General features: G+C 33.4%; 1 protein-coding gene across 1 annotated transcript; it reads left to right on the top strand.

Annotated features, from left to right (window-relative positions):
- Positions 1–24402: 24402 nt before the first annotated feature.
- Positions 24403–24963, top strand: LOC124368282 (piggyBac transposable element-derived protein 3-like). The gene has a single exon (XM_046825556.1). The coding sequence runs from the start codon at positions 24403–24405 to the stop codon at positions 24961–24963; it is 561 nt and encodes a 186-aa protein (XP_046681512.1).
- Positions 24964–27284: the final 2321 nt, after the last annotated feature.

The raw sequence follows: 27284 nt of genomic DNA, 5'->3' as shown, positions 1-27284 counted from the left end.
ATAATCAGAAAATGTATAAAAAAAAATTATTTGGCGTTTGGGGTGCCCTTAAAAACGTAAAAATAACCTTGATCAATAAACGTTTGATACATTTATGTCTCCTGCTAGTACCTGTCTACTATTTTAATTCACCTGATTAAAACAAATTAACGAAAAAAAACTGTGGCAGTAGAAAGCTTACGATTATGCCTGAATACAAAAACCGTTAGAGGTGCATATGGGAAAGCTATGATTTTAAAGTCATGACGTATTTTTAAGGCTTATACACGTTACAGTTTTATTAAAATATTTTAAAATACCTAAGAAGTGAAAAATAATATCTCATACATTGAGATTTCTTAAGCTGATAGAGAATATACATGAGCTATAATGTTCTATAAGGTACAAAAAAGTTTTGTAAAGAATTCCATTAGTTTTTATAAGGCTGATCTCAAACGTCACCTGACAGTGTATGGCGTTTTTCACAAACATAAACTCATAATTAATCTTTGTTGTTTAGCTAACAATACCTATGTCACTTTCTAGTTGCAGTTATTGCTTGGTTATGAAAAATTTTATTGTTTATTTACCATAATATGGTAAATAATTAATATAATAAATATATTTTATGGCACTTAACTCATCTTGGAATCAAGTACAAGCCCATTTTCATAACATTAAAGACCGAAATCCAGTGAATCGATGCCCCAATGTAAAATAATTATTAAACTAACAGCAGTCATCTCTTTATAGTGATTTTTTAAAATTACTTATACAATCAAAAAAGTCTTTTAAGAAACGAGAGAGTACGTATTCCCTGCTTGAAATACCTTAGTGCATCAATATACAAGGTGCGAGTGCGTCACATCACGCTTGTCGTTGCAGCGCTAGCTAAGGTGCGTGCAAAATTTCAAGTTTATAGCTCATATTATTCTCGAGAAGTCCTGTAGACAGCTATTCAGGCATGCAATGAAACAGAGAAGTTTTTACGTCACTCCTGCAGACGAAAAAGAAATAGCGTCACACTATTGATGATATGCTTCAATGAAGCTCAGCCAAATTCCATGGAGACAGATGCACCAACATAGAAATCATTCTTTTACATGCAAAAAGTTTCTGCACAATTTGAAGTCTGCAGAAAAGTTATTTCTGGTTAGATGATACATTCGAATTTATTTAGATATTATAGCAATATTTGAATAATAAAAGTTTCGGTTGCCCTAGGGAAAAGTAGTAGAACGCAAGAATACACAAATTTCAATTTTTGAAACCCAATTTAAAAATTGCATTTTATTGTATTTTTTTATTATCTATGAATAAAGAAAACTATATTTATCTCAATATGCCCTTTATGAAAATTAAACTTCACATCAGCCTGACTTTGATATCCTTCGGACAGACATACAAAAAAAAAATAAAATCTTTCAAGTCAGTCCAGTAATAGGCTGAGCTAACAGTCACGAAATAAATATTTTATGATTTTTATGAAAATTAAATATGCAGGGTTAATTTAAGAAATGTCTGAAACATTATAATACAAAATATACATATTAAATTTAATATTAAATTTAAGCGTTTCCTGATATTGTGACTATTTTTTTAGTTTTCCTGCTTAATATTATTAATGTCAAATTTGTATGCTTAAAAAAATTATTTTTTTCGATTCTTAAGTGCAGTGGAAATTCTGTACCCTAGTAATTATTTGGGATGGAAAATTAAATTATGTAAAACGTATTTAAGTGTTTTTCGATTGTAATTGGTTACAAGAATCATATATTTGAAAATAAATGTTGCAGGAGTGCATTTTAGTTTTAATTATGTGTAAATGTGAAGGCTTACGTCATATATTAAAATTTATTATTATCAATAACCAACTTTGTGAAGAACGATACTAAATTAATCTTTTTATAATCTAAGTTCAAATTCTTACGTTCGTTATCTGTAATATACAGAGACACCCAAAATTAATCGCTTTAGAGATTCTATTATTGGTTCGATAGGTAAACTAATCACACGTAAACTATTCATTAGAAAGAGTATCTAAACTGTAAAAGATTGCGTGGGTTAAAAATGTATCAAAGCTGCATATTTTTAAATTTTGAAAACTACAAAGGCAATAAATAAATTATCCTACCACCTGCGGAATTTCTGACTAATCTAATAAACTGGTACGCCTCTTCCACGTTGCATGGATACAAGCACAGATCCGATAACGTGATTGTGTTGTATACGTTTGACCGAGGTGCATATTTTTCTAATAACGGCGTTTGCTATTGGTTTCATAAATATCGAACTCCATACATCATCCCTGTAAACAACGAAACTAATTTCGAGAGTTTCATTTACGTTACATGTACTTCTGGGAAATCGTTTTATAAGAAGTTTTAAAAATGTCTTTGTGCTGTGTTGTTGTGGCCTAACAAACATCAAGTTTAATTGGAAATAATTTATATTTCTGCATTTGAAATTAACACTTACAACGATGTGGTTTACGTTGGTGCAATTATTTTAAGCTTGAAAATGGTTTGCTTGAGATATTTTGAGTCTGTCATAATTATTTACATAATTATTTAATTACTAAAGTTAAGATATATGCTGTTCAATTTGTTGGTTTGTGTTTATGAGTTACATTTCGGGTACTAATGTCTTTCTTGGCTTTAAAATTTGTAATTGTTTCAATGCAATGTTAATTTCAATACATAGCAGGAAATCTTAATTTTTATTTAGAAAATTATTAGGAAGTTGTTCAAATAATGCTCACGTTTTGGAAGTAAACATTGAGTATTCATTTTTAGACTTATTCCCTACTAAAGAACAAAATATAAGTAAAAGTAAGCAAAAGTAATAAGGCCGTCTGAATATATTTACTTAGAGTTCAGACCGAGAATAATTGAGCCAAGAAAGTTTCTGTCTCAACTTTACATCAAGCGGTTTAATAACATTTATCCTGGAATTTCCAACCACTTGAAGTACTTCTTTGTGTTTTATTGCTGTGGTATTTTTATAAAAATTCTTTCAAATTGTGTTTGTATTGCTTGGTTGCAATATGAGCTAAATAAATTTACGTTTAGTAAGTAATAATAGTAATCTACGCTTAACAATTAATTATTAGGTTCATTTTTTAACGTAACGCAATATATTTCTGAATTTTTACCTAAATTCCTTCTTCATAGCTCCTACCTCAGTAGATGAGATCAAAACAGTTGCTCTTAATTTGAAAAATAAAAGATCTACAGATTAGTAAATTTATTAAAAACTTGTTATAGATGACATTACCTCGATATTAGAGTCAGTACTAATATTAGATTCAGTAATGGTATTTTTCCAGACAATCTTAAATTAAGCTCAGTTGTTCCCCTTTTGAAATAGCCCAATTCATATAAATTAGGCAACCAAAGACCGATAAGGCTGCTTTTTGTTTTTTCTAAATTATATAAAAAAAATAATGATACGATTAAATAACTTTTTAATGAGAACGAACTTTTTAAGCAGTAAACAATTTAGTTTTATTAAAAGGAGATCTACTGAAAGTGCATTAATTACAGTAACAGATTATATTTTCACCGGTTTAAACTCGCAACGTAAAACAGTTGGCCTCTTTATAGATTTTAAAACAAGAATTTGATATGGTGAATCATGAAATTCTTGTAACAAAATTAGAGCTAGCAGGAATTATAAGTGTTGCTCTAAATTGGTTTAATATTTTTATCGAAGAAAGGAGACAACAAGTAAAAATTAACAACACTTTTAGTGATTCAAAAATTGTCTAAACGGGTGTCTCTCGAGGTTCTGTGACCTCAGCCACCCTTTTTTCATTTTATTAATGATTTGTTGAACCTTAATTTCCATGGAAATATCGCTTTTGCAGACGACATTGCAATTTTTTATACTCACAAAGACCTTAATTCACTACACATTTTAATCAAAAATAATCTTTTAATACTCAGAAAATGGTGTTCTGCAAATAAAATGCAGGTTAATGTAAATAATACCAAGTTTATAACTTTAGATTTCTTTGGTTTTGATATACCCTCCCCCTTGATATTTCACTCCAAATCCTGTAATTTCCAATTATGTAACTGCCAGCCCTTAGAAAAAGTAAAAAACTATTAAATATTTGGGAATTTTTCTCGACGAATAATTGACTTTTGAACCTCATATATTAGATTTACACGCAAAACTAAGATCACAAATTAAAAAATTTTATGTTTTGAGAAATTTTTGTAACCTGACACTCTTGAGATCACTATATTTTACCCTCATCAACTCAAGACTGCAATACGCTTTACCATGCTGGGGAGGAACATACAAAACATAAATAGATAAGATAAAAAACCACTCAAAATTACTTTTTACGTATAATTCTTAAAAAAACCGAAAGAACAACTTCTTTTCCATTATTTCAACAAATAAAAATTTTACCCTTTCAGCATCTTTTCGTTTTTAAACTTCTGAGATTGTTTTATATCAGAAGTAAGAATAGAGAAAACACAACGCCAAACCATTTTCACAATACAAGAAGTCTTGTAAATAACTGTTTTAAATTATCCAAAGTCAACAAAGTTATTTTTCGTCACTCCTTTCAATATCTAGGTTCAAAATATTTCGTCACTCCCTTCAATGTCTAGGTCCAAAATATTTCAATCAGTTGCCACCTCAAATCTAAATTATAAAAATTTCAAACACTTGCAAATAAACAATCACTTGGCTTCCTTCATAACAAGATGTAGAATATCTTAATTATGTCTTAGTATACTTAAGTAGTATAAATAAATGTTATTTTCTTACTGGTAGTTTTCTGATATAAGATTTAACTTTAACCCATTTATTAGGCATATTTATTACCTACTTATTATTAATTATGTTATTATTTATTTATTATTTTATGTATTCATTGACTAATAACTAATTTCATATTCATTACAATTAATTTCATGTATTACTTAACTTACATCATATTACTTATACATCCACTAATAATATTTTGGATTCCTTTGCCTTGGAGGCCAATACTTTGTTTCTCAGTATATGTATGTATGTATGTATGTGTGGCATGACTGTTAATGTGTCAAGGTCACCAGTACTGATATACTCTGTAATTGCTTGCTATGCAGAAGGTTATTTTGCTACGTATGGGCTTTGCAGTTATATTTGTTGTATATTTGTATTGAATATGTTGTAATGTGTGCATATTTATGAGAAATAAAGTTTATTCTATTCTATTTAGGAGTGCTCAAAAAGTTACTGAAAAAAAAATGTTGGAAACATTAATCTAGTAATTTTGGATCTGCTTTAAATCCAAGATATTTGATCCATCTATTTGTCTAAGAAATCCTAAGTACTGGCATCTTCTACAGTGCATTGTGATAATTTAAAAAGTTCTCAAAGTTTGCTAAAAATACTATGACAAAGATGTCCTCGTAATATTGATATCATCATGAAGTTTCTAAGAATGTCGTGTTGATTGTTGTTATGTTATTATTAAACAACAAATGTATGGAAGCGGTGAAACAAAGAGAATCAGCCAATTCCAGAATTAAATTGTAAATCGTGTAAAAACCGTGAACAATAATCACAGGAAATATTTTTTTTTTCAGTATTCTCACTTTACAATATCCAATTGGATTCCAATTAACTCTGTCTCAACTGATTGATTCAATAAAGTTTGATTGGCATTTTACGAATCGTCAAAGAGACAATCACAATACCTGAACTCAATTTAAACATGGAATATAATGCATTTTATTGCAAATGCATTACTCTTGAAAATTAACTTGCTTACTTTCTAATATTATTACCGCTCATTTTTCTTATCGAGTATTATGTTATCTCGTTTATCGAAGTTGATAGAAAATTGTTGAAACTAGCTTTTAAGGGGATGTAACCTGAATTATTTAGATTGCTCCGTTATAATTAGTTATTATACCTAATTTGAATTGCACTTACTTTAATACTTAATATTCTTTTTAAATTTAAATGTGTGCATTATGAAAAAATTTCTACACTATATATTAGAACTTTAAATAGTTCGAATAAGTGTTACGTAACAGGATGATACTTTTCCCCAGTTATGTAGCATTTATATAAGAACTAAAACTGCAACAAACCATGATTTAAAAGCAATTCCTATATGGCAAAATTAGTACGCTACTATCTAGTTCAACTACCTTAATATTCATGATAGTGTTAGTAACATAGGATATTTACTGACTGGTATCGTTGATTACATAGTTTCAAAAGAAATATTTAATCATTTATATGGATATGGTGTGTTTATATCCAGGGATTATATCAGTTAGTTCTTAGAGCTCACGATAAGCTACACAATGTAAACTTTGATTGTTATTGTTCAAATATTCTTGACCTTAGCCACTCACTCTACAGATGACAGTCAAAATGCTAACTTCTGCTGTTCCTGAATTTATAGCTTTTGACGAGACATCTTTTGTGTAACTAATATATATATGAAGGTAATAGTAATGAAGTATTCACATATTCATTGTTAGTTTATATTGATTTAGTCTGAAATTAATCGATAAAGTCTTAAACCAGAATGAAGAGAATGCGTAAAAAGTTAGAAAAATAAGTCGCTAGACGGCGTAAGCTGATGAGGTAGACAATATTTTCTCCCGGTATCGAATTGGAGGAATTAAAATTAAAAGACAAAGGCTGCCTTTTAACTATCTAAAGGTTTCAAAATAATAATATTATTTAATCATAAACTTGTATTTACATTTTTCATAAACCTATCTTCATCTTCTAAATGTCATTAAATGCCATTTTTCACAGTTAATGGTGTATTTATTTATAAAAGTATTTAAAAATATTGTTTTAGCTTATATTACTGCAAAAAACATTATTTATTTATTTAGAATTATTATATTCTTTTTCAGTTATGTTATGTATACATTCCTTCAAATAAATACTTTGTAATTTACGTTTTTATTATTTATTTAAAAGTTTTAATTACATTATTAGGTAATAATTGTATCATTCTTTAGTTAAAAAATTAATCTCATAAATATTTTACAAACATATTTACTAGGTAAGGAATTTCATCTAAGGATAATAACTATGTTGTCATCTGGAAAATCCAAAGTAGAATATTTTATACACATTAAAGGAAAAGTACTGAATTTCATACAAAATTTGGAAAATTATATTTTATTTGATTTCACCAAGAATTATTTTTTTTTATACAAAACTATTATTAAATATTGGGTGAAGCCTATCACTAGAGTGGTTAGAAAATTTTCATTTATGTCTGTCTGTCTGTCTGTTCGCACGATATCTCGAAAAAGTGATGTGTAAACTTCAAAGTGCAAGAATCTTCATTTGTACCCTGAGTGAGATGATGGTGCATATCATTCCATAGGATTTGGTTACGGCTAATCATGATTAGAGCGGAGAGTTAGAGGGATAAATACATTTTTAAACAAACTAAAAACAATCATTTGATATTTAAACAAGTGACAGATAAAATCCATAGAGTAAAACCAAAAAATATAATTTACACTAAATTTTAGTAGTCGGTTTCAAGATTTCATTTTAGCACACTATGTCCTCCCTAGTTCACCAGAATGTTTGATAATTTCAATCTGTAATTAAAGATAACTTAATACAAAAAGTGAATATTTATGTACAAGCATATATAATATAGCAAGGCTATGGGGAATTTACCTGAGCGTAATTCTGTGTTAATTTATTTTAGTATGATTGTATGACAGGACATCTTTAGAATGAAAGGAGTTATAGACAAGACATTTTCCATGCAAGTTTTGGGAAGCCAGTTACGCGGCACATGGTGTGGAGTACCTTATTTGTAGAATGATTCTAAATATTAAAATACTAGGGTTACAGTAATTTTCTATTTCAGATACAAGTTATGATATCAATATTTCAGTTAATATTAAACTATTAACTATGCGTATCAAATATTAAGTTTTATTTATATTAAATTAACTTTACTTCCTCCAACAAAAGTCATTATAAATAAAGAATAGTGGTAAATGTTCCAATAGTAGGAAGGCTGACATGTATTGCTAATTGTAAGTGTTTGTTGGCTCCTATACAATGATATATCCGTTTAAAAACTACTTACACTTATAGATTATGGATAAATAATCGTGTTTAACAGTTTTGTTCGGAGTGTTTTCATACCATGCTATTCAACAATATATTTAATTGATTAGTTATTAGTCAACTAGTTTTATTAGTGTACAAATGTTACATGTTATAGAGTTATACGAAATACACATAGATTGTTCAAAACCGTTTCATCCTGCAATTTTCTAGTTGCCCTAATGGTTACCCTTAATAATGGTGTAAAACATGTTCGCCTATGCTCAGAATAACCTCATGATATATACTATTTTTTTAAATGCGATGTTGAGTGTATATATTATAATGAAGCTTCATGCAAAATTTTAAGTCTACATAAAGTTAGTTTTCGAGATATCGTGCCGATAGACAGACAGACAGACACATGTAAATGAAGTTTTTCATCCCCGTGAATGATAGGCTTTGCTAAAAATGAGGCACAAACTGTTATATTCAGTAGTTCATCGCAGGCTACACATTAAATGTATGTTGATTCACGTATGGTGACACTTTTAGTTTGGTCTAATACATAAAAACGATTTATTATGTACCAGGTTCAAGAACATGTTTATTGATGTTAACGATGTATAAAAAACTATTTATGCTTTAATAATTGAACTTTTATAGTTAAATGGAACTATACAATACATTTAAGCCAAATGAAGTAGGATATGAGGAGGGGTATGGACAATAGTAATTTGGAAACAAAAGCGTTGGGAAAGAGTCTAACAAAAGAACTAAGGTTCCGCTCAGATTTCTCTAGCGGGGACAGAGAAAGAGGCGCTTGGATTTCTCTAGCGCAGGACGAAAGGTTCCGCTTGGATCGCTCTAGCGGGGAAAGACGAAGAGGCACTCGGATTTATCTAGCGCAGGGCGAAAATTTCCGCTTGGATTGCTCTAGCGGGCGAGAGGATAGTGGCGCTCGGATTTGTCTAGCGCCGGACGGAAGGTTCCGCTTGGATCGCTCTAGCGGGGAAAGACGAAGAGGCGCTTGGATTTCTCTAGCGCAGGGCGAAAGGTTCCGCTTGGATTGCTCTAGCGGGCAAGAGGACAGAGGCGCTCGGATTTCTCTAGCGCGGGACGAAAGGTTCCGCTTGGATTGCTCTAGCGGGCGAGAGGATCGAGGCGCTCGGATTTCTCTAGCGCGGGACGAAAGGTTCCGCTTAGATTTCTCTAGCGCAGGGCGAAAGTATCCGCTTGGATTTCTCTAGCGGGCAAGAGGATAGAGGCGCTCGGATTTCTCTAGCGCAGGGTGAAAGGTTCCGCTTGGATTGCTCTAGCGGGCGAGAGGATCGAGGCGCTCGGATTTCTCTAGCGCGGGACGAAAGGTTCCGCTTAGATTTCTCTAGCGCAGGGCGAAAGTATCCGCTTGGATTTCTCTAGCGGGCGAGAGGATAGAGGCGCTCGGATTTCTCTAGCGCAGGGCGAAAGGTTCCGCTTGGATTGCTCTAGCGGGCGAGAGGATCGAGACGCTCGGATTTCTCTAGCGCAGGGCGAAAGGTTCCGCTTGGATTGCTCTAGCGCAGGGCGATTATCTTACCTGAGAGTGGCGAAGCGTGATCGGTCTCGGGGAGCTTCCTGTGGTGGTCTCCCAGGATCTACTGAGCGTTGTATCCGTGGTGAACTCCCAGGAAAGAATGAGCTACTCTACCTGGAGTGGTCTCCCAGGAACGAATGAGCGCTGTATCCGTGGCGAACTCCCAGGAACGAATGAGTTGCTCTACCTGGAGTCGTCTCCCAGGAACGAAAGAGAGCTGTATCCGTGGCGAACTCCCAGGAACGAATGAGAGCTGTGCTGGTGATTGGCTCCCTTATATAGCAGCCAGGTTGGCGCATGCGCAGAACCCCCAATATTGTCAGTCTGCTCCTAGCTGCGGTGCCGGCAACATCTCTCCGTAGGGTTATATGGTCTGCTTGTTCCAACCTGTTTGAAATGGCGACGCTGCTGTTTCTGAATACTCGACCGTATACTTTATTGTAGGGATAGGGTCGTTAGGGGTCCGTCGGCATAGGGAAAAAAGTGCCGACTTGTATAAAGCGACGCTGCAGGACGTATGGGAGGTAGGAATTAGGTGTGCATGTAGGGGTGTTTAGGAGAGGGTAAGTTTTATGGGGAAAGACGCGGAAGGCGATAAGGTAACGGGAAGTTTCATCGGCGGCGCAGAGTAGGGTCAAATGACGGAGGGGCCGGACTGATCGTGTGAAAATAGGACAGAGCTTATTGTAACGTCGGAAAGCGAAGGACACAGGAATTATAAGAGGAAGTGTGTATAGGACGACGCCGACTACCTGAAGGCGATGCCCAAAGCGGATTAGTAGGACACGAGGATAGGAAACGTATAATGGTAGGCGGAAACATGGATAACCGCTAGGGTGCGGGCAAAGTTCAGGGTAAAAGAGGTACGTGGAACTAGGGCACGACACAGGGGAAATTAGGACGACGCTGGTTGTTTACGGATAGGAGGGGAGTAGAGGAGTTGTTTTAGGTGTAGCGGAAATAAGGATTTATTGGCGGAAAGAAAACGAAGGGTGTAGAGCTAGACGTAGGGCCGTGGGAGGAGACGCTCAGATAAGATAAGTTAGGAACAACAGGACGTCGGTAATAGCGGTAGGCGGAAAATAAAAGGTCAAGGGCAATAAGGGAAACTGCACTTTGGTAAACAGGGTTTCTATTTGAAAGGGTGAAGATTAAGGACGGGGACGAATAAGGGTCGTTACATTGTATAATATAGTAATAGTTGGTTTCACTAAAGAAATAGCACATGTAATATGTTTAATTGTAACTTCAGCATGGATGATGTTTGCATGATAAAATATGCAGTTCTATAAATATAACAGACTCAAGTAGACATATAATTAATTTTTTTAAATAAATGTTGTTTCAATAAATATATAATCTAGACTTACCCGTGAACTCAGTACATATGAATAAGTAAAAGTGTTGAATTTAGAGTATTAAAAACAAAACAAAAAAACGTATTCATTTGAAATTTGAAAAAACCCATAATTATATTTAAAAATTGCAAGAAATTTGAGAAATACAAGTAATTATATTTATATTTTTGTATATTTTAAGTTACCTGTTAAATTATATATGGTAATAGTGGTCAGGAAAGCTATACATGTTCAATTTTAGTGGTACAAATAATTTTTCACACTGAGTACCATGATGTAAGAAATCAGGTCTGACAGCTAGAGCTTAATATATGAATATATATATATATATATAAACTGTGAGTATATATATATGGGTGTATATTATGTCTGGAAACACCCAAATATATCCTTTAATAATTTAAATATAAATTTGAAACCTCTTACAATCGTGATAGAGATTGGGCATCTACTTTTTGGAACAATGTTTTGTTATGTCACACCAACGGGGGACGTCCTGCCGAGGGTATCGTGAATATTCTTAACGGAAGCCTATACCTTGTGATACATAATTTTAAAGGTAATAGCTTACTGAATTGAATGCCACAAACCGCATCTCAAAGGAATTATTCTATCAGAAAATAGAGCATTTTTAGTATTGAAAATTTACTGATGTTCAACAATGTAATTTTAACATGGTTCTTGCCACAAAATGTGTTACACTAATTTTTTAGCATTTTTTAAATGTTCAATTAAAATAAAATAAACAATTTATTTTTAAGCTGGTTTCATTAGTACAAATTTACCAGTTTTTATTACAATGAATAAAACTTATGAGTCACTTTCTCTGATTACTTATGAATCTGTACTTGGTGTTTTCCAGTCAGCAGGAAGGTTTAAAGAGACAAAGGTCACTAGCCTATGAGAAACATTATTGTGTTATTAATCATCTGGTCTACAGGTTTCAGTTTGTTGAGCATGGAGCTTTCACTAGACAGGTCTAAGCTTGGGAATTACAAATGGACAAAGGTCATATCATTCCTGTCGAGTTAATCAGTGTCTCTGAAGCATTGCTGTCAACAAGTTATCTAATTACAGTAGTTCAGTTTTTATTTGGCATTTTAATGGAATTGTCTGAAAGAGAACGAATTACTCTGTTGATGATGCGAGGATATGGCGATCGTCAAAGATCTTATCGGGAAGTTTGTAATTTGTTTAATGACACTTTCCCAGAAAGGAATCCCATAAGTGTTTCAACAATATCAAAAACTATTGAGCGTTTTGAAATGACAGGGAGTGTACGTAATCGGCCAAAGTCGGGTAGGATACAATCTGCAACAGATGAAGAACATGCACTAGATGTTTTGCAAACATTTATTGAAGACCCACATACATCGCTCAGAAAAGCTGCACAGCAACATGATATGCACCCTATGTCTGTGAGTAAGATTTTGAAAATTAATAAATACAAACCATTTAAAGTTCATTTAGTCCAACAGTTAAGTGAGGATGATTACGACAGAAGAGTTGAGTTTTGTGAACTTGTGATGCGCAAATGTAATGACAATAGAGATTTTCTGACCAACATACTATTTTCTGATGAGGCAACTTTTTTCCTAAATGGCAATGTTAACAGGCACAATTGCCGTTACTGGGCTAGTGAAAACCCACATTGGATTACTGAGTCCCATTCACAGCAACCACAAAAACTGAACGTATGGTGTGGAATTTTATGTAACAAAATTGTTGGACCCTTTTTCATCAATGGAAATTTAAATGCCGAACTTTACTACAATATGCTCCAAAATGAAATAATCCCAGCTATTCAAATTGCATCAGGAGAATACTTTGATAATGTATGGTTTCAGCAGGATGGTGCTCCACCCCATTATGGGAGACAGATAAGAGAGTATTTGGATTTAAGGTTTCCTCATAAATGGATTGGCCGAAGAGGAGAAATCGAATGGCCTCCAAGATCTCCGGATTTGTCACCAATCGATTATTTCCAATGGGGTCATTTAAAATCCAATGTTTATAGAAGAAAGCCTCATAATTTGGAAGACCTAAGAAACAGGATTATAGAGGAGATTGCTTTGATAACTGAAGAAATGTTTGGCAACTCTGTCGAATCATTTTACACAAGATTGGCTCATTGTCAAACCGTAGAAGGAACACAGTTCGAACAATTGCTTTGACACCAAATGCAGGTAAAACGTTTGTTGTAAGACTTTTCTAAAAGCATACATTATTTTTTATTTGTAATAAGAAATCAATAACATAAGTATTTCCATAATTGTACTGTAATAAAAACTGGCAAATTTGTGCTAATAGAACCAGCTTAAAATGAAATTTTTGTTTTATTTAATTGAACATTTAAAAAAATGCTAAAAAATTAGTGTAACACATTTTGTGGCAAGAACCATGTTAAAATTACATTGTTGAACATCAGTAAATTTTCAATACTAAAAATGCTCTATTTTCTGATAGAATAATTCCTTTGAGATGCGGTTTGTGGCATTCAATTCAGTAAGCTATTACCTTTAAAAAGTATGTATCACAAGGTATAGGCTTCCATTAAGAATATTCACGATACCCTCGGCAGGACGTCCCCCGTTGGTGTGACATAACAAAACATTGTTCCAAAAAGTAGATGCCCAATCTCTATCACGATTGTAAGAGGTTTCAAATTTATATTTAAATTATTAAAGGATATATTTGGGTGTTTCCAGACATAATATACACCCTGTATATATATATATATATATATATATATATATATATATATATATATATATATAACAGTAGTATTACACCATGATTCACGTGGACTTACAATTTATAAGGCTTTTGCTCTTAAATTTCCCGTTATTTATGTCACCCATACAGGAGGTGAGATTTACTGCATTATGTAAACCGAAACGAGGAGAAACAGTATTTTAAGTGTTACGTAATATAAAGAGATAAATAATAACTATGACTTCTGAAAGACATTTCTTTACGCTTAAGTAAAATCAAATCAAATCAAAATCAATTTTATTTCAAAATTTGCAAACAAGCACAGTACACATAATATAAATGAAATTAGTCCCACATGGGCCATAGAGGCTTGTGCGTGGTGACGAGTCTGTTTCTAGTTGCTTTGCACAGCGGTATCATAATAGTTATCCTTAATAACAATAAATTATTTTACATCTATTTTCAAAACAATTATTAAGTATGAAATCTGAAATAATCTGTGTAATTTGTAGGCCACAGACAACATTAATTATGCCACAATACCCAATATTCTAATTATTTGATATAAAAGATCATATAAAAATAAGGTATGTTATTTGCTATAGTGCAAATAATTAAAATGGAACAAAAATTAATTACTAACGATACTTAGGTTAAATTTGGTTTATTAGAGGTGTTCAAATCCATCGGAGAGGCGAAACGGCGCAAGACGGCCATCGTAACAATAGTGAAAAACAGTTTGTTGCGTATAGTAAAGTAAGTTAGTCCAGTAAATAAACGTGATCATATATTTTAGTCTAGTATATAGATGAGAGCAGCGACTCAGCGTGTTCAGCGCCGACCTCCAACAGCCTGTTAGAGACTAGATTTCTGTATGCGGACAGCGGGACCTGCAGGTCCCTTATGTGTTGCGGAATATTTCTGAGTAGGAAATTTGCAATGTAATAAGGATTGGTGTAATTATACGATTTTACTACTCGGGGAACCTGCAGGCCCACGCTAACAACATTCCTTGTAAAATATCTATGTGTGACAGGGGTGACGATCTCCTGCCTGTGGCTCCTCGCGAAGACCAGTAAGCTTTTAATATATAGCTGCCGAATTGATAACAATTGTGTCTCTGTATAAAGCAAGATAGTCGGGTATCTGTTGTGTTTTTGAACGCTGCCTTAATAACTAAATTTTGAACAGTCATTAACGGATATAAAATAGACCTGTAAGCCCCTCCCCATACTATAATACCATATTGTACAATTGATTGTGCATAGGCGTAATAAATAGTTTAAATTTCATTGGGATTTAATATTTCAGTTAATTGATGGAAAACGTAAATCATTTTCCTTAGTTTAGATTTTAACATGTGGATGTGTGGTTCCCATTTTAATTTTGAATCCATGATGACTCCCAGGTACTTGTACTGGTTCACCCTCTGTAACACCCGACAATCACAGGAGCCACTGTTCGTGTCACCGCAAGAGTGGAGTACCAATCCAATGTCCACAGGCGGCTCGCCCGCGCTGCGCAATGAGATCGGCATACATTTAGTTTTTGAAACATTCATGGTTAGAATATTTTTCATCAAACCACCGTTTTACTAACGCCAATTCTCCCGCAGCAACACGGTAGACCTCCTCCCACGATTTCCGCTCAAACAATATTGCAGTATCATTTGCAAACAGAAATATCCTACCAGTAATCTCGAGTTTTACAATATTATTTATGTAAATTAAGAATAGAAGTGGACCAAGAGTGCTACCTTGGACTACACCGTAATCAACACTCATTGTGTCACTTAAATGATTGTTTATAGAGACTGTTTGCGTACGTCCGCTCAAATAGCTTCTGAACCAGTTCAGCTCTAATCCGCGAACTCGAACACATTCTAATTTGCGAAAAAGCAGGTTTCTGTTTATACTATCAAAAGCTTTTGCCAGATCAATGTAAAGAAGTAACACTTTATTATTGTTATTTAAGGCATCTGTTATACATTTATTAATTGCGAATAGGGAGTCTGAAGTATTTTTGTTTTTGCGAAAGCCGTATTGGGACTCTGACAGAATATTATTATCTTCGAGGTATTTCTGTAATTGAGATTTTACACACTTCTCTAGTACTTTACTTAGCACACTTAGCAATGATATTGGCCTATAATTGTGCATGTCTGATTTACTATTGTTTTTGTAAATTGGGATTACTTTTGCAGATTAAAATAATTCTGGATAAACACCTGAAGATATACTGAGATTTATTATATGTTTTAGAGGGGACGCCAGCTTACTAATTTGTTGCTTGAGTAACACGGGAAGTAGGCACGGGAGTAACAAAAACATTAAATCATAATCACTAAATAATATATTTAATTAGTCTTTCACATCATTCATTTTACTGCACATCAAAGGGGCATGTGAGTCCCAAACAGTAAAAGATAATCAGTAAATAATAAATTTGATTAGATATTCGCACAAACATTAGGTATTATTTTTGTAATTATTGAACTTATAGACATTAATAACTATTAACCATGAAATAGAAATGCTGCACGTCCAGGGGAATGGGAGTTGCAAGTAGTCAAGGATAATCAGTAAATAATAAATGTAATTAGTCTTTCACGTAAAAACTACTATATTTAGCCATTATTAAATTAAAGATACTAATAGCAGTTAAATCAAAAAGCGAAATTCTGAACGCCTAAGGGGCATGGGATGCAGTAAATGATATTCAGTAAATAATAACTTTAATTAGTCTTTAGCACAAAAATGACATCGTAAAGTGAATAATTGAAACCAAGTTATATATGTCTACATTTAGAAGTCTAAGAGTGGCAACAAACAAGCATCGTTAGTAGGCAGAGGTATCCTCTAACTTTTACAAAATACTTCATACTCGTGTGTACACAGTAAAAACGTACAGAAGCGTTCTATAGATTCGTCCATCAACATTGTGTCTATTTGGAACTGTAAGTTTTCAGCTCGTACGTGAACAAACAGAACCATTTTATTCTAAAACTTTTGAAAATAAATTAGTTCTAATTTATAAATATTTATTTTTAGCCACATAATATTATGGATATTAGCAAGAAAACAATTTGAATGACAAAACTCTCATTTTTATTTTTATGTTGTCTGAATTATTAATACGCATACTGAAACACCTTCAATATTCAATCAGACAAGGTCATTACCTTTTTTAATAAACTTTCAAACATTTAAACAAGATTCAAAGCCTGTTATTGAAATAAAGTCATTACATTGTCTTATTAGGGAAGGTAATGTAACCGACTAAATTAAATCACACCTAATTTTTATAAACCGATATAGTACTAATTTGGTGATAGAAAAGAGTTTCTAACAAAGAAAGTATATTTCTACATATTTTACAATTAAGCTCTATTTTAAATAACAAGCCATTCATTAGAATGGCACGTGGTTGTGGATAATAAATGGTTCAATCTATAGCAGTAATGGTGAAATAAATCTGTAGATTGATTACAGCGACGCAAGAAGCCTGGTCTGAGCTGGAACTCGGTAAATCTGTATTATTATCTCATGTTTCACAGCTGGTTGCAATTTTTCGTCCTTTTCTCTTATCTTTACAGTTACTTGTGACTTGTCTTCGTAAACATGAGATTCATTTCATACATTTTTCCTAAGCAAATAAAGTACCATGATGAATTATATGAGGTATTAACTACTTTACATATGTTTCACTAATCCATCATGCAATTCGTATGTACATCATATATGTACAAAATTGACCTTTCTATTGGGAAGTAACATAAGCAGTTTTAATTAAATTGAAGGTAATTTAAATAATGTTTTAAAATTTGGTGAAACAAAGATAATACTTTTGATAAAAATCATGCCGTATTGCATGTTGTGTTCTATATAGACTAATAATATTCTACAAAATATAACTGGAAAATTCGTTGGTATGACTGAAACAGTCCTACAAAATATTTTGTATACGATAGAATTCTACTTAAAACAGCTTCTGATTAAGTATTACACTATCTCTTATCCAAGCGTTAGTGTTTATAGACTTAGGTTTAAAATTACATGAAAACATGTTAATGAAAATTATTTTCTTAGATATTAAAGAAGTGTAATAAATTATAACATAAAGTTAGCAAAAAATCAATTAAGCAATCGGATGAGTAGCATTGAAAATATCATACTCCATCCCCTAGATCATAAAAGTTATACATTTTCTGCCTTTTAAATTCTACATGAATGGAAGAAATTATAACAAAACATATTGGCAGATTATTGTTGTATCCACATTTAATAGCTCTTGTTAATCGCAATTCTTATGTTGGTATAAGATTTATCGTTTTTGGACCTAACTCAACTACCATTTGCGTAACAGCCAAAATTTGATTAACAATTCTCTATTTGTCAAAAAGTTTGGTCACTTTTTAGAATGCACAGTACTGTAACTTTACACCTCCATCCGTTACTACCTGATCCGATATCCAAAACCTGATACATAAGTATATTTTAGTATATACTATGTACATTATAATGTAGAATAAGCAGTCTTGCTGCCAATGTTGAACTAGTTTCGAATAATGGCACCGTAACCGATTTACGTAGTATTATATAACGTAAGATTACGGATATCAATAACCTAAGGCTATACATAATGTTTAGAGCTTTGGTATTTAAACCCTACCAGAGTTTATACATCTGCTACAAACAGTAGAGTCGAATTGTTCAAAGAACATTAAAATATATTTTTTAACACATTTTGTTTCGTTGTATAAGCTTTCATAACATTTATTTTATTCTATGAAATGAATTTTTCATGGACATAATTATTATTTCTACCATGACAAAATAACTTAAGTATTTTCTATGTATATAAAAGTAACACAGCTTATAAAACACAAAACTGGACTTTTATTTTGTAACTGAGCTGTTTTCATTAATGATTAAACCTAAAAGCAGGAACGGACGTTGAGGAAATCCTTTCCGGTAAGCCCGGAAAAAGCAGGAATCTTGTATACTATTGTTCTTACCATCAAATTGTAGTTTCTGTAGCAGGTGAAGAGTTTAATAAAATATTGCTGCTTTACTGGCACGTACACTTCAAATATATATATTTCTAAGGAAATATATGAAAATTCATATTTTTCCTTTTATTTCAAGATCAAGACTTATGTACAAATTTAAATATTAATTTTGTGACTTTTGTGCTAAATTTGTGACTTAAAATTATATGTTATAAATAAATCGATATATTTGCAATAACTATTTTATAAAGAAATTTAATGTCATAAATACAGTTTTTAAAGGTTGCTCAGAAAAAAAATTAACTTATTCTATATTAGAATAATTTAGATTTCACATTTGAATTATATGACATTGGCTCGTATTGCTCTAAAGCTATAGTAAATTTCTTTACAATTACAGTATATTTCATATAAAATAGAACGGGAATGTAAAAAAATAATCGATATTTACAAGAGAATTTAGAACTTTGAATTTTCCGTCGATACATGGAAGCTATATATAATATAGGAATAGTTGGTTTCACTAAAGAAATAACATAAGTAATATGTTTAATTGTAACTTCAGCATGGATGATGTTTGCATGATAAAATATGCAATATTCTATAAATATAACAGACTCAAGTAGACATATAATTAATGTTTTTAAATAAATGTTGTTTCAATAAATATATAATCTAGACTTACCCGTGAACTCAGTACATATGAATAAGTAAAAGTGTTGAATTTAGAGTATTAAAAAACAAAACAAAAAAAGTATTCATTTGAAATTTGAAAAAAAACCCATAATTATATTTAAAAATTGCAAGAAATTTGAGAGAAAAACTAGTAATTATATTTATATTTTTGTATATTTTAAGTTACCTGTTAAATTATATATGGTAATAGTGGTCAAGAATGCTATACATGTTTAATTTTAGTGGTGCAAATAATTTTTCACACTTAGTACAATGATGTAAGAAGTCAGGTCTGACAGCTACAGCTCAATATATGTATATATATATATATATATATATATATATATATATATATATATATATATATATATATATATATATATATTATATATATATATATATATATAAAGCTGTGTAGTATATATATAATCTTATTTTCATCTGTGTTGCAAAGTAGATGAGATACATTTATATTTTTTTATTTAATTTAATTTGTTTAATCGTTTAATTGTTTTATCATTTTATACTTTTAAAAACTGCTCACTTTATAATCATATGAGATGCCAAAATATTTACATAACAAAACATTCAGATCAGTTCCTCCCCAAAGTAGTATTTATTTCACCATTGAACAAACTGGGACGAACCATGTTTGTTGTTGTATACTCAGTGGATCGTAAAGATTGGCAGTCGTATATTCTATTACTTATTAACAAACTCGTGTTGAATCAGCTGGCTCATGTGACTTTATGCCAGATGCATTCTCGATTGTTTACTTGTTTTATTTGATACCTTTCTTAATATGGAAAATGTTACTCCTCTTCCAAATGTTTACTACAGCTTTAAAATAGAACATTTGTAAAAGAAATAAAAACTCCTAAGATGTCTGAATTTATTTAAGCATTCGATTTGTATAAATTTATCGTTATAAAAATACGTAAATAATAAAATATTTAAAACACTTTTTGAAAAATTCGTAATCATTGATAAAAATATTGTTAAGGTCGTTTAATATTGCAGTGTAAAACTTCTTTTATGCATCCTAACAGTTGTTTTATTCTTTCATAGAAACCTTAGTATTTTTTAGACACAGAGATATCCGCACTCTGAACATATCCAAAACAATAACAAAATTGATCTTCTTCTCCATAATATAGCTTTATTTGATAAGCAGCTGTGTTGCAATAGAGAACGGCTGACAAATTCCCTGCAAAATAACCTAAAAAAACGAAGGCAGCTTTTAAGAGTGTTTCAGATAACTGAAAACGTTTTAGGTATAGAAGTACCAGCTCAGTGTGTGGCAGCTTAATACCCAGTAATAAAATATATAATTTTATTAATAGTTTCAGAGCCACCAAGGGTAAAATTCTTTCTGTAAGGGTAGGAAACAAGTGGTTAAAATAAATAATATTACAAGTGATACTGTACAAATTAAATATGGTACTGCTCATGGTGGTATATTGGGTCCCTCAGTGTTTTTAATATTTATTAATGACTTGCTGGAACTGTAATTATACTCAAAGATATTTGTTTACGCCAATGATATACAGCACTGGTATGCTCAGCGTTTTCAAACCTTCAAATCTTTAAAATTTAAGATGATCTAAACAAAATATCAAATTGGCTAATAAATAATAAAATGATAATAAACTCTTGCAAATCAAAAAGTGTTCTATTCTCTGGTCAGAACTAGGACCTTTCAGTGATAAACAATGAATTTAAGCTTTATTGCCACTCACACAGTTGTGTTATTGCATGTTAAGTGTTCACCTATCAGTATTGTAGACTCTGTAAACTATTTGGGAATGGTTATTGACAATAGGCTAAAATGGAATCAGCATGTAAATAAGTTGAGTGGGAAGCTGAGATCGATTATTTACTCTTTATATCACACGAGGAGCTATTCTGAAAGTAAATATTTAATAATATTGTATTGCTCGTGGTTTGAGAGTACTTTACGATACGGGATTATTCATTACGGCGGAACCTACCCAACAATACTAAAAAGTGTAATTGGTTGCCAATGAAAAGCACTCAGAATTATTTTTAACGTCAATAACAGGAGAGATAGAATTAGTTACCTTTTTAAAGATAACTAAATTCTAACTTTTGATCAAATTTATAAAAAAGCCTGATTAATGCAAGTTCATAAACATTATAATGAATTTCCACTTAAAATTGCTGCCAGGGAAACTAGAGTATCACAATTTATACAGATCCGTATGCCAAATTTTATTAAAGAAGCCTACAGACATCAATTTCGTAAATGATGGGATATGGGACCAAAAATATTTAACTAAACTTTAAAATGCCTTCGAAATGAATTTATTTTTGACAAAAACCCAAAATTTAAAAAGATGGTATTGAATTATATTTCTAATACGATCTTAGCTTTACGTTAGTATATATAGTAAAGCCAGTTTTTGGATCACATATGAATACCGATAGGCTTTTACTAAATATTATCAATGCATGTTTCTAAAGAGTCATTAAAATATACTTTATTGTTATTTCTTTGTAGTTGTTTGTTGTTTCTTTGTTAATATTTATATATGTATATTGTTTTATTTATTTATTTATAAATTTTCATATAGTTGTAATGTCCATATTTGATAGTATTGTCAGTAAAAATAAACTAACCGTTTAAAATAAACTGATACTGCCTATGTTTAAGTGCATTGTTTTAATGATCAATTTATGCTAATTTACTTTCCTCACGCACCTAAAAAGGTGCATGAGAGTGTTACAAAACTGCATGTATTAGTTGTCTAAATCTTCTGCATGAATCGGATATGTTTTGCATGTATTCAACGATTTCTTGAATAAAGATGTTTGAACTTGAACTTGAAAAAGGTTTAATTCACTTTACTGGGTATATTATGGTGACGGATTTATTTCTATCGAAATAGATAAGGAAGTAGTATAGATATAGCTATGCATTGTAACTATCGTATTTTGTTTCCAATAGCTATATTTCTTGTACATTCATGACACAATGATTCAACATACGTTGTAGTTTTAATAAGGAATCACTATTTTCTATGCCTAAAACCATAAATGAACTTATAACTTGATCGAATTTGATTTAAAAACTTTAATATTTGATGAGTGTATTTTCATACTACACTAAAAATATAAAAAAACTTAAAATTACTTAACTGCAATGTGTTATTTTTTACAATAAATAATACTGATTAACTGTAATATTCGTTTACACATTCACTTACTTATTTTCATTCAAAACATAATAACATTTTCTGTTTGTATCTTCATAGGCCTGTACAATTACTTGAAATAACTCAAGCTATATATCTTTTAAATTTCTAGGAACAGAAATATGAGCAAACACCTTATGATCCCTCGCTTTGTATGAATCTTCCACCTCTTGCCAATTTGATATGTAAATTCAGACACAAACGGGAGTACATTGGAGAGAATTTAAATTAAGGCAACCCATATTTGTATGAGAGGTGTCCACAAATTTGCATAGCTTTACCAACCATCATTCGCCTTTATTAAGAATGTTGAGAATAAGAAATAAATATTCGTTTTAAATTTATTTCGTTTGAAATGATACGTTGACTTGATTATTTCTGAATCTATGTATCTGATTGGTAGGTTCATATTATTTTTATGTATTCTTACATGTAAAATCATAATAATAAATTAAATGTTATTTTGAAAGAGTATAGAGGTCCATTGTACTATAGACACCTCTACAATAGGACAGTCAGATAATTTCTTGCATAATCGGTATAACTCCGGTGGTACATTCATTATGGTGTGATATTATTGTTAAACTCGTACCCTGAAAAATGTGATATATTCTTATTAGAATCGATATTGCATTCCTGCCTCAAAACAACATCGACATTATTTAATAATTGAAGTTTCGTTGCAGTTGTAATTATTACCACATACTGAAACCGTACATCGCCGCTCGCACACCCACAGCAAACCATCAGGGAAGCGCGCGCCCATGGTGGCGAACGGGATGCCGGATCAAAACAAAACTAGGTAAAAAAAAAGAACACCGTGGTCAGTATACTCAGGTTCATTTACTAAGACCGCATAGGCCTATCCAGTCAAAAATAAATATATATATATATATATATATATATATACTATAAATAAAAAAAAATAAAAAGTGCCTGCAGTAGTATACCTCAAACAATCCTCGTCAGGTGCACCTGCATACAAAAATTAGAAACGCCATAATTTGAAACAAGAAATGCCAATTCCACCCGGTATCCTTCGGCTAAGGGCGAGCTCCTAATGAAATCCAAGAAATTACTAAATAATATCTAAAACTAACTTAAAATTAAATAACAAAATATAAACTATATAAATGGCAACAATAACAATATCACAGGGTATCACAGATGTTGACTGGTAGAAATGTCCATCATGGTGGCCGTCCTTCAGTAGAGCGCAAAAGCGAAGGTTCTCTGCGACCACGCATGATGGAGAGATGACAGGAGGAAACAATTCATCACTTGGACCTCATCAGTGAGGGGCCGTAAACCTAGCCGCACATGTTAGAAGGAATCAGCTCAGCAAATCTAACAAAATACTAAAATAAACCAAAATTTTAAACAGGAGCTACTCCTAACTAGTACACTACAGCTCAGAGTCTTTACGCCACTCTGCCGGAAAGGCCAAACGCCTTCAAAATCAGTCGCCTCTGCAGCCAATAAATATTAGCTACGCTATTCAAGCGGAACCGTATCAGGGCAAAGCGACTGGAGCAACTATTCCTGAGCTCGGTGTGGGAGGCTCAGTTGTCATTGATCTTATATCTGAACTCCCACAGGACAGAAAATATAGTTTGTTTTTCGACAACTTCTTTACATCTTTAAAACTGCTTGAAGCGTTAAAAAAACAGGGGATATCATGGTACAGGAACCATAAGGGTAGACTGAGTTGAGGATGCCCCTCTTCGTAAACCTCAAGATCTCAAGAAAGAACCAAGAGGTACTTTCCATCAAATAACTGACACAGACACCAACATAACACTTGTAAGATACATGGACAACAGTGTTTTTACTATAGCGTCGACAGCAACAGGCGTTCATCCTGAGGGGAAAGCAAAGCGTTGGTCATCTAGCAATAAAAAACACATCGTTGTGCCACAGCCAAACTGTGTCAATTGGTACAATATGAATATGGGTGGGGTGGATAGGCTAGATGAAAATGTATCTACCTACCGTATTCATATTCGCAACAAAAAGTGGTATTGGCCAATGGTTGCATACATGCTGAATGTGAGTATGAATAATGCTTGGATTTTATACAGAATGACGCCAAAAGGAGCTGAAGAACAATTAGATCTTCTTGGATTCACCCGCTACATTGTCCGTACGTACATGCGAACATGCACAAGCCATCGATCCTCTGCAGGACGGCCAAGCCAGACAGTATCCAGTAGGGTGTTGCCTGAAATCCGATTCAGTGGAAAAGATCATCATTTAGAAACAGTTCAAAAGCAAATTCGCTGCGCACTGTGTTCCAACGCAACAAGGAAACGGTGCAAGACTTGTCAAGTTGGATGCCATGTGCTTTGTGCGGAGGCTTTCCATACTTCCTGAGGAAGTAATCTCTTATACAATCCTTTCTGATATGTAATCTATTCATAAATACTGTAATGGAACAATAAAAGCATCATTATTTCATTTTTTAACTTATTTTAAAACCACCCCTTTCATTCCCACTGTCGACAAATGTCTACATTAGCCTCTATTCTCTAACTGCACCCGTCCATGCCCACTGTCGACATATGTCGACATGCTATAATTTATTGTTATTATTAAATTTTACATATTTCATACTAAAACTATAGTAAATAACTGATAATAAAGCAAATAACCAAAGGCCACCAAAAAATCTGACAAAAAAATAATTTGGGCAGAAACGGGTTAAAACCCTTCCGCACAGACTAAAGAGAAATCACGGATGACTCCGGCAAGGCTTCAAATGGGATATGTGCGCCTTCCTGAAAATCTTCTCGGACTGAGGATCTCCCAGTCGGGCAGTCACCGGAGTCAGAAACTTCAAGATGCGGTGGGGACCAGTCCACCTGTAGCAAAGTTTAGCAGCTCTTTTGTCCACAGCCGAACTGACTGGGTGAGCCTTGCAGTAAACTAGATCCCCCACCTGGAAGGGATTGGCAATACGACCTCGGTTGTACTTCCTCCTTACTAACTCCCTAGCCCGAATGAGATTCCGCCTGGCTGCCTCCCAAGTGGCTTTCACATCGGGAGTACCAGGAGGTGGCAGAAGATCGCTAATTTTCCAAAGGTTCGCCAAAAGGGTTGTTTGGCGGAAAGCCAAATAATAACTCGAAAGGTACCGCCTTGTGACTTTCATGCTGGGCCGTATTAAAGGCAAATTGGATCCAAGGTAGTTGTTGATCCCAAGTGGTCTGATTTTCCGCATGAAAGGCAATGAGAGCAGATCGAAGATTGCGATTAAACCGTTCGGCGTGAGAAGGCTGAGGATAGAAAGGGGAAGTAGTCACATGGCGGATTCCGTGCCCAAAGCACATTCTTTTAAAGATATTAGAGACAAATTGTGAACCATTATCGGAAACTAAGGTGGCGGGGATTCCAAAGTGTTGAAAAAAAATGGTTACGAAGTGCTTGCACCGTGAGCTGCGCGGTAGCACTCCGCAATGGGAACAACCAACCAAACTTGGAGAAGGCATCCACACAAACAAGTAGGAACTTATTTCCGGACTTGCTACGCGGGAGAGGCCCAACATAGTCAATGAAAACCTTCTCCAAAGGTTTTTCCGCCACCTCAGATGACAAAAGACCCAACTTGGTATTTTGAGCGGGTTTGCTTAGCGAGCACAGTTCAGAAGAACGTACTCGAGCTGCAATATCCCGGTCCATACCTTTCCAGATGAACTGATCCCTAATCTTCGCGATGGTCTTATGAATTCCTAGATGTCCACCCACAGGAGAAGAATGAAAATACTGAAAGACCATCGGTACAAGAAAGCTTGGCAGCACTAACTTAGGTTTTCTCCGCTGCTTGTCACGGCAGCATAGAGCACCTCGGTACAGAAAATAAGGAGGGTGGGCACCTCCGTTTTTAAGCTCATTGATGATAGCAGTCAGCTCGGGATCCTTAAGTTGGTGTGGAACAATGTCCGAAAATGCCAGAGGAAAGTCTAGGAGCACGCCACAACATGGCGGCTCTGATAAATTCTGATGGTCGTTGGGTAAGTGATACATGTGTGACAGAGTGTCCGCTATGATATTTTGGGTGCCTCGCACGTGCTGCACTGTGAACATAAGGGCAGAAATTTGGACTACCCAGCGACCAATCTTCCCGAGCTGACGGGGGTGGGCAAGGAGCCAAGAAAGTGCCTGGTTGTCGGTTTCCAACAAAAATTCTTTATGTTCTAGGTAACGCCTGAACTTGTTAATTCCAAACACGACAGCCAAACATTCCAGCTCATAAACAGAACAACATTTCTTCTCACAAGGGGTTAACGTGCGTGAAGCATAAGCTATGGGCTGCCGGATACCATCTACTTCTTGGGATAAAACAGCAGCAACGGCTAAGGAGGAAGCATCAGTTTGCAAGACGAACCTACGACTGAAATCAGGCATAGCCAAGACTGGAGGCTGCATCACTGCCTCTTTCAGCTGCTCAAAAGCAGTCTGTTGCGCTTCACCCCACTCAAACTTGGCACCCTTTTTCCTAAGAGAGTTCAGAGGGGCCGCCACTTCAGCAACATTGGGGATGAAACGACGATAAAAATTTATCATTCCCACAAAACGGGCAATCCCCTTGGGCATTGAAACCGTACATCGCCGCTCGCACACCCACAGCAAACCATCAGGGAAGCGCGCGCCCATGGTGGCGAACGGGATGCCGGATCAAAACAAAACTAGGTAAA

The sequence above is a fragment of the Homalodisca vitripennis genome, chromosome 8 (genome assembly GCF_021130785.1).
Source record: "Homalodisca vitripennis isolate AUS2020 chromosome 8, UT_GWSS_2.1, whole genome shotgun sequence".
Taxonomy (NCBI): Eukaryota; Metazoa; Arthropoda; class Insecta; order Hemiptera; family Cicadellidae; genus Homalodisca; species Homalodisca vitripennis.
This window is presented reverse-complemented; position numbering and strand designations above follow the sequence as displayed.